Source organism: Oxyura jamaicensis, chromosome 1 (assembly GCF_011077185.1).
Source record: "Oxyura jamaicensis isolate SHBP4307 breed ruddy duck chromosome 1, BPBGC_Ojam_1.0, whole genome shotgun sequence".
NCBI classification, from domain to species: domain Eukaryota; kingdom Metazoa; phylum Chordata; class Aves; order Anseriformes; family Anatidae; genus Oxyura; species Oxyura jamaicensis.
The window spans coordinates 68619894-68632651 of record NC_048893.1 but is presented as its reverse complement, the minus strand read 5'-3'; the positions used below and the strand labels follow the sequence as shown (position 1 = coordinate 68632651).

The 12758-nt window shown below is 41.6% G+C and overlaps 1 protein-coding gene across 4 annotated transcripts in view; it reads right to left on the bottom strand.

Moving 5' to 3' along the window:
• Positions 1-364: 364 nt before the first annotated feature.
• PTHLH (parathyroid hormone like hormone) overlaps positions 365-12758 on the bottom strand; it is a 13473-nt gene continuing 1079 nt past the window's right edge. The window contains exons 1-4 of one of the 4 annotated variants that reach the window (XM_035348296.1): positions 12106-12701; positions 10861-10983; positions 4900-5322; positions 365-847 (exon numbers count right to left, since the gene is read on the bottom strand). In XM_035348296.1, the coding sequence (XP_035204187.1) occupies positions 838-847; positions 4900-5322; positions 10861-10961 (534 nt within the window). In that variant the 5' untranslated portion in view covers positions 10962-10983; positions 12106-12701 and the 3' untranslated portion in view covers positions 365-837. Of the gene's footprint in view, positions 848-4899; positions 5323-10860; positions 10984-11118; positions 11470-11498; positions 11854-12105; positions 12702-12758 lie in introns of those variants that run through there. The other 3 variants (XM_035348287.1, XM_035348270.1, XM_035348280.1) reach the window with 3 other exon arrangements.

Below are 12758 nucleotides of genomic sequence, written 5' to 3'. Positions count from 1 at the left end.
AAGAGTGCAATAAGTTGTGCATCCCATAGGGTTGCTTTTCACATCCTCTCAATTGGAGAGTGGAATGAATTAGCATTTATAGGGCTTGTGGCTGGAAAGGTTGGGAATTGTGCTTTCCCTGTAGTGGTGTCCAAGCTACATGGTGGTGCACCCAAGTTGTTCAGCAGCTCTGCTCACTTGAAATAGAGCACTGGAACAAAATATGTTCTTAGTGATTTTTAAGTAAAATCTAATGTGAAAATGTAGGAGCTTGAACCAATGTAAACACATTAAATTTAAAACAATTTTCAAATGTAGTAAAGAAAAAAATGATGTTCCTGCTCTTGAAATTCCTCAAGGACACATTTCTCCTTTTGATTCATGGTTTAATTAGATTATATTTTATTAGACATTCTTTACAAATTTTAAAATACTGCTATTATACATGCACAAAGGAAAATCAGTTTGAACAATTTTGTGTAGGCATTCATTGAAGTCAACCACAAAAAAGGAACATTTTATGTTAATTATCAATGTACTCGAAATGTATATCTAAAGTGCATTATGTTACAAAAAATATAGAAAGTCAGCAGCACCAAGATACGTTCACAAAATAAATACACCAGTCAACAAAATAAATTATAGTAAATGTGGCAATAATAATTGATTTAGCATTAGCCAAAAAAAAAAAAAAAAAATCACAATAACCAAATGTGCAGTTTCAGAGAGCAATGGGGGAAAAAAAAATTATTCTGAGCATTTACAATATTTACAGGTAATAAATATTTTAATACTTCCCATGTGTTCACTATTACAGAATACTGCAATATGTCTTCCAAAGATGTCTTGCTGAAAATATCAGCGCCTCCTGCAGAGAAAAAAAAAAAAGAGCAGAAAAAATAGAAAACATTAACTTTCACTTCAAATACATAGACTCAAAATTAACAGCAAGAGTTACACAGACTATAATGAATGTGCCTTGCTAGTAAATATTTGCGTTAATAAGACCTGTTTAACAGTATTATAGTATTAGACATTATTTCAAAATCTCTATTTCCTTCAGTGTAATGCAGCTGGCAGTATGTAGTTTATCATAAAAATGAGACCATCTATTCCACTTTGTTGTACTTTCAGACAAATAGGAAGGAGCTTTAGTTTTCTTAGGGCCTTACACAAGAAGATTCCTGAGAGTTATGGGTAGAAAAAAAAATGTATCAACCTGTAATAAATATGCCAAGCATTAAAAAGAAAAAAATTAAACAAACAAACAAAAAACAACAACAACAACAAAAAACATAGTTGGAGAAATGAGAAATTTGATTTGAAGATAGTAAAAAGCAAGTCCTTTTTGAACACTCTGGCAATCATGTCCTTATTGTGTTAATTGTTTGGGTGCAATGCCTGGCTTCTTACTAAAACTGTCCCATGGGATTATTTCCTCAATCTTGACAAATCTATCTTGGTCTACTGATAGGCCACCTGTTAGGCAAGGGGCTGTTTATTTTAAAGGTGTGTATTTCTATACTGTAATGTCCATGAGTTTTACTTCATTAAAGTCTGCTTGGGTCTTGAAGTGAACAGATCCTTGATGGCATGTCTCTTTAAGTATTTGAATAAATGCAGAGAATATATTCCTGAAACTCCCCCTTTGTAATCCAAATAGCTCGGACCAAAAAGAAAATGAGCATCTCGTGTTAAGCTCTGATTCCTGTTGCATTCAGAGCTGAGACATTCAGAGTTTGGTTGTACACAGCCCTAAGATTTGAGAACTTTCTAAGGGACACTGGTGTTCTTATATGATTTCTGCAATCCTCCGTTTGTGAATGTGGGAGAGAAAAGCAGAGCCTGCTTCTATCTGGCCTTTGTAGTACTTGCACTACAATATTATTTTAAGTTATTTCTTAGCAGTGCTGCAGGAAATGCTGAAGGGTTGGGCTTTTTTTCCCTTCTGCGGCTGTGAACAGCACATTTCTGTAATGCACTTCAGTTCCCTGGGAAACAGCTATAGGGTGGAATTAAAAGCTATAGGATGGAGTATGATTCGCTCCGCTGCTGGATGGATCACCAAAGCTGTGGGTAGTGTTCCACATGGCAGACGTGTGTGGGTGTGAGACACAAAAAACAAATCCTTGAGAGTTTGAGTATTTCTTTTTTTGTATGTGCACATTGAAAGTTAGACTACACTTAGCATTAGGGAGTTTACTTATTTGAAAGGTTTCTTAGGAAATTAGGTAATAACAGTTTAATTGAATTGGAATGGGAATATAGCTGGAATGTCCATGAGAAAGAATTTTTAAGAGCCTGGAATGGAAATGTTAGCATGAAGCTCCATAATAATTAACTAGGGTAATATTAGGGTGTATTCAGGCTACAGTATAATAATGACACACAATTCATAGAGTGTGACTGTATATATGTGTCTGCACTATGTAGGCCTGTTTTTAAGAGGGTGACTTTTTCACTCTGGCTTGGATTTTACTCTTTGTTGTACAGTTTAAGCTAAGCCACAACTTGACAATGGTCTCCATACTAATGAGTATTTGCAAGATGCTTTCTGTGTTTTGGTCTCTGATTTTTCAAGATTGGCTACTTTATGAGATACTTCTTGTAATAAGTCAAAAGATCTAGAGTGCAGGTCATTTCTGTTCTTTTTTTTTTATTTATTTATTTTTATTTTTATTTTTATTTTTCAGATCTAACCCCAAAATTTTGGTATTGAGATTGGGCAGAGGGAATTGGTGTGGGGATTTTAGTTCAGCCTGCTGAGCAGAAAGGAAGCATAGAGATACAGCAAAAATCAGGCCTATGCATTATGCACATCTACTTCTTCACTGAGAAGGAGTGATGTTTCTCCTAAGCTTCAGCTAGCCTTAGAGATGCTACAAAAGCAGGTTCTAGTGATGGATATCCTGTCTGCATGTGCCTTCTTTGTCTCCCACCAACAGATAAAGTCCCTGATTTAGCTTGGTGCAGGTGAGGAATCAAGCTCACCAAGATGCAGTCATCCCTCCATCTAAAATGTGCTTGCCCACTATGTGCCAATAACAGCATAGGAAACTACTTTGAACCTGACTTCTTCTATCTAAAGTATGTGGCATAGAGTTGGTCTTGCTATGAAGTTTAGAAATACTATCTTCTGTCAGCCTACTGGAATAATTGCAACTTTATGCAAACTTATGCAATAACAGAGTGGAACCATCATATTATGTTCTGTTCTTTTAAGGGAGGAATTTTGTTTTCTTGTTTCAGGGCTTCTCTTTGCTTAATTTTCTTCAGCCAAATTTGTAAAATATAGGGCCTCTTTAGGAATATATGCTATGTTTCTGCCCCTGGTGTAATACTGCATCTTGGGTAATAATATCAGGAAGGTAAAATTTATTCAAGACTCCAAGTTGAAGCTGACTAACTTCAGCAATCCAACCGTGCTTGAAACAGAAAGGCTAAATTCAGACAATCAGCAGGATTGTATCTGTCATTCTTTTACAGCTCCCTTTGGATAGACAACCAAAGAAACAGTGAAAATGCCCTTGGATATTTTTTTTCCTACATTCAAGATTTCTATGTGCAGAAGACTGCCACTGGAGTTCCTTAAAAGCTGTTGCAACTTCAGGCATCTCATGACAGGACTACCAGAGTGTGCCTTTCCTAGGTCACTGGGACAAAACCATCCTCTTTTACCCCACAACTCACTGTTACAGACATGCTAAATGCTTTATGGTCAAGGATGCTGAATGACTAGCTCTGGACACCTGTAACTTGTGTAGATGCCAGCAGACGTTGAGGCAATGCACACTGTGCCCTGTAAAGCTTAACAAAAGACTGAATTTTAGTAAGTCCCGCAGCATTCCTTTCTAAGGGATATACTGTGAGCAAGTGGCACTTCTATTGTGTCTTATGCTGCCAAAGCAGATGGGGAGGAGGACAGAAAAGCTTTGTTTGTTTGTTTGTTTGTTTTGTACTGTTAAAAATACAAACAATTGAAGGGAGAACTGGGGAGAGGACTGCTTGGATATGCCTGCAAGTGTGCTGACCTCCATTCAAACCAAGATGACTGTAAGTTGATGAGTAGCTTAGGGCACCTCCGCTTAAGTCTTCAGCTCACCTCTTCCTTGAAAACCCTTCATTGTCATACATGAGGAAAGCACGTCTCTCTCCAAAAGCAATGCTCAACATTTTTGAGCAGCAACGTAATTGTTTCACAAGCTGGCAAAAGGATAGAGCTGAATTAAAAAGTCCTAATGGCAGGGAAAATTTTATGGCAAAAGGCTGGTCTGTGTTGTTTGCAGATATTACTGAGAGAAATTTTCCATGTTCTCCCCTAAGGTTAAACAGTAAAATGAAAAACTGTAAAGTAAGGGTAGGAAAGTTGCCAAAAAGGGGAGGCGTTGAGAGGGAGGAAAGAAAACTTTGCCATTTTATAGATGCAGAGCCTTAAATAAAACTCAAAGCTTTCAATCTGCTGAGGCCCAAGTGTGGCACCAAGATCTGAAGAGAGAGACACTACAGGTAAAGTAGAATAGGGAATTTTAATGGCTATGATGTTCTTTCTTTTATCAGAAAAACTTCTCTTGCTACACAGTTTTGGGAAGCTCGTTTTGGCAATAAGCAAGCAGTTTACTAGAATTGTTTGTCATAGAAAGGGAAGACTCTTAGGGGTATATCCTCTTATAATTGTGGCTTTCTGGCCAGAAGTAAAACGTTTGCTTTCCTGGGTACAGATTTGCCAGTGCAAAGTGGACAAGGTACTTACCACCAGAAAGCACCTTGAGACAGTGCACTGCTGGAAAAGCCACTGCCCAGCTATAGCCATAAAGGTGTACTACTATTCCAGACTTAAACAATGTCTTGACCTCACGCACAGAAAGATAACAATTTTAGTAAATATATGTTATGCCTGTGGAAAGGATGTAGTAGAATTACCTTAAAATATGATTATGTGTAGTAACAGAGTTGTCCAAGAGTGGGCTCTCGGTCAGGCTGCTTCCATACATGTCAGTGTTTAGCCAAGCAGAGCGGGCTCGCCTCTTTTTCTTCTCTTGTTCCTTACGTTTTCCAGGCTTAGCTTTCTTTTTCTTCCCCGATACCTTCAGGGGTTGTTCCTTATAGGTCTGTGATTTGTTTGTCTCCTGAGTTAAGTATCTGCCCTCATCTTCACTGCCAAATCGGACAGGGTAGTTCTTCGTGTTTGTAGCAGGCTTAGGGTTAGGTGAAACCTCTGAAGTTGCACGGATTTCTGCAGTGTTGACACCTTCAATTAAATTTTGAAGGAATATTCTTCTTCGTAGATCTTGGATTGACTTGCCCTTGTCATGCAGTAACTGGTGCTCTGATACAGCCCGTTTGCTAAAGAAAGAGACATTTAGGATATGATTATTGCCCATTGCTTGCTAAAGCTCCTCTTTCCTCTGTCAGTGACTGCCTGTACCAGCTCTCAGGCTTGGAGACACCCAGTTAAGTCAGATCATGGGAGCAAGTCCTGCTTCTGAGTAGCTGCTCTCTACAGAGAAGGAAAAGACCTAAGCTGGTAGTAATTCTCATCTGACTGATCACAGACTAGTGGACCTGAAGCTGGATTAGTCACTGCTCTATTCTAGAGAAGCATTAAAACTCTTAATACATCATACTTCAGGCAGTAAAACCAGGAAGACAGTTATGAAATATATAAAAAACAAGGGGTCAGGTAATGGAGCACTGCAGTTGGGCAAGAGAATGAATAACAAGTACTGAAGCCGGATGCAGTGTTTATACAGCATCATTCTAATAATTTTCTTCTGCTCAGTCATGTACTTTGAAAATATAAATAAATGCATAAAAGTGTATTTCAGTTCTAAATTTAAATATGTGCAATTGCAGGAGCATAATGGAAAAATGGTCAAATTTGGGTGCCTAAAGCATAGGCACTTCAGTCCGTAATGAGCTATCCAGAGAGGCGGCTTATGCAACAGCAGCATGAGCATCAGCCGCTCCTTTTGACTTTACTGCTTGGCCACTTGTGTCTAATTATGGCTTTAGATGCCTTCCTGGTGTTCCTTTAAAGTGTGAACTTCTGGGACCAGTATGAACTTCTTGGCACAAAAGCTCTCTGAGTTTTACACTAGCCCTCTTCACTGGATCATCTTCCACCATGTTCTGCTTTGCTTGTGTGGGTGTCTGGTACTCTTTTAAAGTTCATGATATTATGGTTCACCAACCTCTTTCTAGTTTTTGAGGAATTAGGAGACAGATATCTGTCTTTCAGAGATGTACTGAAAAAAAAAAAAAAAAAAAAAAAAAAAGTATGAAATGTCTGAGGAAAGAAGATACAAGTGGCACCTGGATAATAAAGAACTGTGAGAAAATACATGCTTTTTCCTTGGTGTGGGATAGATGCACAGCTGCACTGTGAATAACAGAAAGAGCACAGGCTGGGATTTTAGTTATGTTCCCATGCATGCTATAATACAGATTATCCTTTCGATTGCCCTACTTCAGTGTGCTGAGACTGGCGATGTATCCTCTCATCTTGCATCAGGGTACTGCATGTGACTGGGTTCTTACTGGCCAAAGAAAATGAATTCACTGCCTTGCCTGTCATATAATCATTTGTCCAGCTAGTGGATACACAGTTGCTTCTCAGTGTGGGTGAAACAGGAGAAGGCATAACTGAGTGACTATTCTTTCCTTCCATCCCTCCCCTAGTTATCCTGCAAGGTTTCTAAATGTGGTGGACAAAGATAGTGTGCTAAATTATTGGAAGTGTTCTGTAATTTATCTTTCTCAGTCCCTTCAGCCAAACACTTGAGATTTGTGATTTGATCAACAATAAGTTATCTGAGATTTGCAACTTTATGTAGCATTGGTTTAAGAGCATCCCCTTCACTATTTGTCTTTGTAAATCTGCAATTTGTATTGGGTCCAACTGGTTAGTTCAAATGATACTACATCTCTAGTGCTCAGTGTAAAATTCAAACACCAGCTTTCTCCCATCCCACTGTAAGATTAACAGACGACTGTTGTTTTTGCATGAAATGATGCAGCAGGTATACTCACCTAAAAATACTCAGCTTTGTGAGCACACATTTGGCCAAACATTGTCTATGATGTTTTAAGTGTCCCATAATCATATGAGTTTTGGATGACTTCAGGCCTTAGGACATGTATTTTATGCCCTTCAACTCATGTCTCTAAGTAAACATGCAATATGATAATACTGAACTGAACCCATATTGTTTTATTCTCTTCAGTGCCGCTGTGACCATTAACACAAGCTCAAAATCTCCCCCAAGGAGAATTATTTTGACCAGTGCAGCTCTCCAATAGACATCTCTAACAACTTTCTCATTAAGGTCAATCTGATTTGCAAGTGTGCTAATAAAACTAGCACCTTGGACTCCTCTGAAAAGCAAACTCCTGTGTTGTTTGTCAAGCTGTCCATTGTGGTTCACATTACTTTCCTAGCTTCAGTAAACTGTTTTCCTTTTTTTTTTTTTTGTTTTGTTTTGTTTTTGTGTGTGTGTGTTTTTTTTTTCTTTTTTTTTTCCATGTGAAATGCAGTTTTCCTTTCATTCACCTAGTCTGTAAAAATTATACAAAATCTTAGTGCTTTACTGAGTCTAAAATAGTATGTCTCATGTGAAGAGCAAAGCTTTCCTACTGCCTGTTGTAAACTAAAGGATAATTCCTTTTATCACAGACAACCTAAAGCTGCCTTAATCCTGTAATGTGTATTTGTTCAATTTACCCACTGTGACAAAATCTTGAATCTCCAAAGCCTGTTATTAAAGTACTCTTGATTGAAAAGCCATTCTGTTTTACAGAGCTGATTTGGTTCCAGTATACACAAGACAGTCAAACAGCATTATGAGATCTACATCTTGTGAGAGTATGCATTTCCAAAATAATGCAGGGATAAATGTGTGACAGGTCAGTGTGTCGAAGAGGGTGGGTTTCTGTTTAAATATCTGTGTGATATTTAGCATCAAGTCTGGCCCCAAATAACATTCTGCTACTCCAGATGATTGTATAACGTTACATAGTGTTACATTTCACATGACTTCTATTACTCAGCCAGACTGAAGGATTACATTTTGCCTACCAATTTCCTTTGTATGCTCTAGATCAAAAATCTCCCTAAAATGAAGAAGCTGTGGTAGATACATATCTCTTTGACCTTCTGCCTCCTTCCATTATGTTACTCAAACAACTACTATGTTTGTAAATCAGGGGAAAATACTTGCCCAAGAAGGCTGACGTAAGAAGTGCTTCATACTGCAGATATCAACAATGTCTCACCCCCAAACACCAAGTAGGAAGGCAATGGAAACTGAAATGATTGTGTTCACATAATGGGAATGATATGTAAAAATAAAAAAAAAATATTAAGCTGTTACCGTTAAGATGACCCACTAGAGGTCCTTTCCATCCTTCTATAAATGCACCTCATTCAAGGAAAAAGAGTCTAACCCCAAACCAAATGCAGCAAATGCTAAGCTAATTTGCAGTAGGCACTTTTGAGAGAAGGTTGGTGATGGTATGTATTTGACCACAGTGCTCAAACTAATTGATGTATCCAAGTACACTATGTGCATATGAGACTTAATGTCTGATTATTAGGAGAACAGTAGAAGAAATGCATTCAGATATTAAGCATGTACTTCCAGATAAGCTGTTCTTTTCAGGCATTTTTTTTTTTTTTTTTTTTTTCACTAGATAACTAGCGTCATTGAGAAGCAACATTCTTCAAGCAACAATTTGCTGTCTCAGAGTTGCTCTTATTTAATTGTTATTATCTTTGACTATTCATCTTGGGTCTGATCAGCAGAATAGGAGAAAGGACTCAGTCAGCTCTCTGTCTGGGTTTTGCAAGACTGAGTGCCCTTGCCACTGGCTCCAAAGGGAGTGAAAGCTGCTCAACCTATCTTGGGGTTAGGAAAAATATTTTCTACAGATCTGGGGACACAGTGCTGCAGTGTCTGGGCATGCTGATAAAAATATCTAATTTCACTTTGAGGCATTATGGGGTTTCTCAGAAGTTCTCTAGTCAGTAAAACATTTGTATAACAAATAATATGTCTGGCAATCTTTTATTGGGACAGTTTGCTATCGCTTTCCTTGGGAGATTTGCCTTAGTAAAGTCTGTAGAACTAGGCCTATGTCATTTTGATTATTTTTGCATGGCTATAATAATGTGCTTTAGTATTTTCATCTGTTATTGGTTTAAGCCTTTGAGTGAAAAAAATATCTCTAGGCTTAAGTGAGTTATTAACCATTAACTCTAGGAATGGTTTGTGGTGGTATTAAAACAGGACACATGTTTGAGTGTGGTGTCTGTGTTTGTGTTGTACCCACAAACAAAACTACGTGCATGCCACTAACTGACAGCTAACTGGTTTCTTGTGTGTGTTTTACATGCCATAGCAAAGAGGGAGCTGAGAAATACATTTCAGCTGTTTAGCTTCCACTTTTTTTTTTTTTTTTCACCCAGCCAGGATGGAATGGGGATGTTGGGAAGAACTCTAATCCTGACCTTTAAAAACAAGTGTTAGACCAATGCTAACTTCAAAAAGAAAAAGATTATTTCTAAACGTTTCTTTTTTAACAAATTTGGCTTGGATCCAGTCCAGAGTTTCTTAGCCAACGAAGTACAGCATTTGACTGTACTTCAATTATTTTAATTTTTTGTTTGTGAAACTGAAGTTTGGAACCTCTGGATAGCCAAAGAAAATGGTCTCAAATGTAGGAAATAACAGTAGTTTTCAGGCATACAAAAAAAAAACTAAGCACTAATAGGCTTGGAAGAACACACTGTAACATTATCAGTAATATGATGTTCTACACAGTTAGCTGTAGGAGATTTGTAGCAGCTGTCTGCTTGGTGCCAAAGTTTAGGTGTGTCTGAATTCACTTCACCTGGGGATTTTTTTTTGTTGTTTAAACGGCAGAGGAAATGGTATTTGGAAATATTGTCCTTATGCATGTAACAGAACAGTTACATGGAAATCCATTTGATATTAAGTTTGCTGTGTCATGTTTCCCTGTATGTTGTGATTACATTTTCTACAGCCAATTTTCTCTTTCTGCAACCTGACTTCCTCCTGAACTTAATATAAAGACAGCTCTCCACAGTATGACCACAGAGTTTCTTCCTTAGAAAATCTGATAAAAGACCAGTAAGAGCCAGTGAGTTAGCTATGTGTGTTAGACAATTGCTCCGGCATCAGCTCAGTGGTTTCTCTACTGCACTTTGCCTAGGGGACACTAGTATGAGCTATGGTGATTATCTTGGAAGAAGCAAAAGGGTCATTTCCTGGATAGAATCTCTTAAATTACATTAGCATTTGTCAAAAATACGCTTCTGCCTGTAAGTCAGATACTGATCTCCTTTTAGAAAAAAAAAATAAAATGCTGAAGTTCCAGAAATCCAAAGCAATTGTTCATTGCCTTAGTTTCATGATGGCCCCAACTGCTGTATGTTTTCCCCTCCCTTATCAATACTGGCTGTACACCCATGCCAGAGAAGCTCGCAGTACTTGGTGTAACCCCGAGGAGATTGATGGAACGGGATGCTCCCCGGCAGGACCCTTCCAGGGTGCAGAAAGGTACATGGACAACAGCACAAGCTAAAACTGCAGCTGCACGGCTGCTCCTCATGGAAGAAGAGCCTCTCAGCTCCAACATTGCCTTCCTAAGTGTCTTGTAAGGGCAGAAGCTTTCCCTTTCCCTGCCTGAGCGCCTTCTGCCCGTGGCTCAGAGCAAACCCCTGGTGGAGCACCTGGGGCAGGTAACGCGGAGCCGCCCTCTGTAGCGCTGCTGGGGGCTGCTGCCCCCTGGCCCCGGGGGTCCCCCGGCCCCCTGCCCACCCGCTCCGTGACTGAATCAAGACAAAACCCCAGAGAAACTCACAGTCGGCGGCTGATCCCCTCCACTGATCTCCCGCAGGAGGGCACGGAGTAACTCAGAAGGAATACTGCGAAACTCCACTGCTGGAAGAGTTTAGTGAACATTGTATCCTCCGCGTCCTAAAACCTGAAAGGAAAGGAGGGTCAGTCCTGACAGACACATGAGCCAGCTCCGTCCCCAAACGGTTCCTTGCTGTCGGCTCTCCCAGCTCCCAGGCTGCGAAGGAAAAACAAACTTTCTCAGCGCTCGACAGCGGCTCACTTCTTCCAAACTTTACTTCTTCTCTCTCTCCCTTCCTTGCTGTCTGCTGCTCGCTCTCTTCCTCCCTCCCTCTCTCTGTCTCTCGCTGCCCGGAGGCAAGATCCCTCTTAATACTTGTTGAGAAGAAGAAGAAGAAAGAAAACCTCTGTAGAAAAACTGGGAAAAAAAAAAGATCTAGCTCATATTTGAATCGGGCTGAGGAGCGCGTCTGTTTGTCTCCCCAAGCTGTGTTCTGGACTGGAAAGCGGCTGTCCCAGGGCTTTCTGCTCCAAGAGCAGCCCTCCTTTAAGATAAGGAAAGATTCTCTACAGCAGCTCGGCTAACCTCTGTGTAAACACACGCGCGCACTCACACGCGGATCCATCGCTCTCTAAATATACCTCTGCAAAAGTCAGGTTCACGTCCTTTCCTCCCGGAAAGCTGGGGCCACGCTGAGCCAGGGCAAGTGACCTCGAGCAAAAAGAGCTGCCCGGCTGCGGAGCCCGGGAGCTCCTCTACAAGGAGTGGTGGCCCGGGGACGCGCGGGGGCTGGGGCGCATGCTGGGCTCCGCAGGTTGGATCGCGCTGCAGCCTGCGATGTTCACACGCCCCGGAGCAGCCTCTGGGAGACCTGCGGGAGGACGGAGGCTTTTTGCAAAGAGATGGCGCCCTAAGAACATGTGCGGAGAGAGCGAGAGCCCTGGCGGGACACCCGCAGCCAAAAAGACTAGAAATCAATCGCTTCCCGGGACCGGAATCAACAAGGAGCGAAGAAAGGGAAACACCCGACAGCACATGCACGCAGCACACCCTGCGGACTCCGTCCAAGCTCTCCGCAGTTTCTGCAGCCGGGCTCCTCGCTCTCCCTCTCCGCCTTTAGCCCTAGGTCAGCGCCTCCCCTGCCGCGGCAGAGGGGAGAGGGCGATCCCTCATCAGCAGCGCAGTTTTCAGATCAAGCCCCAAAACCCTAGCCTGGGATCCCCGCCGCCTTTCCTTTCACACACCTACCGTTTTTTGTCGCAGTTCACCTATTAGCTGGAGGGCTGATGCCTAATGATGTTAATTGTATGCTAGTAAAGCGAAGGGGGGGTGAAGGGGGAGGGCTGAGGGAAGGACTCGCAGTCTATGAACACAAGCACTCCTGGCCAAAAAAGTAAATTAGTGGAAAGTTTTCTCCTCCTCTCTCTCTTTCGCCTTCAGCCTCTCCCTCCGTGGAAGTCAGTCTGGCCAGGGCGTTGCAAATGCCTGCGGCAGGTTGCGCTGCCGTGCGGGAGCGTGGCCATCCCGGTAGGCCCATCCGAGGTCCTCCCCCCTCCCCATTTTTCCATCCCAGGGAGACACTTATGTAAAACCAAAGGTGACACCACACGCCCCATGATAGAGCCTACCGGCGCAAGAAACTGCCTCCGGCTCTTCTGAAGGGAAAAAAGCTGGGGGTGGTCTGTGCACCCCCCCCCGTTCCATCCCCCGACTGCTCCTCCATAGGGAGACCATTTGCGAGCCCGTCTGAAAAACTTTTTGATGGCAGGAGCCGGGCTCTCCCCCAGGTGTGGCCCTGCTCAGGCGGGCAGCACCAACCCAAGCACCTGGAGCCGTCAGCTCCGTAGCATCCCTCCGGGCCACCTAGCCTCTCCGCGGCCGCGCACACGCCGCGGGGCTCC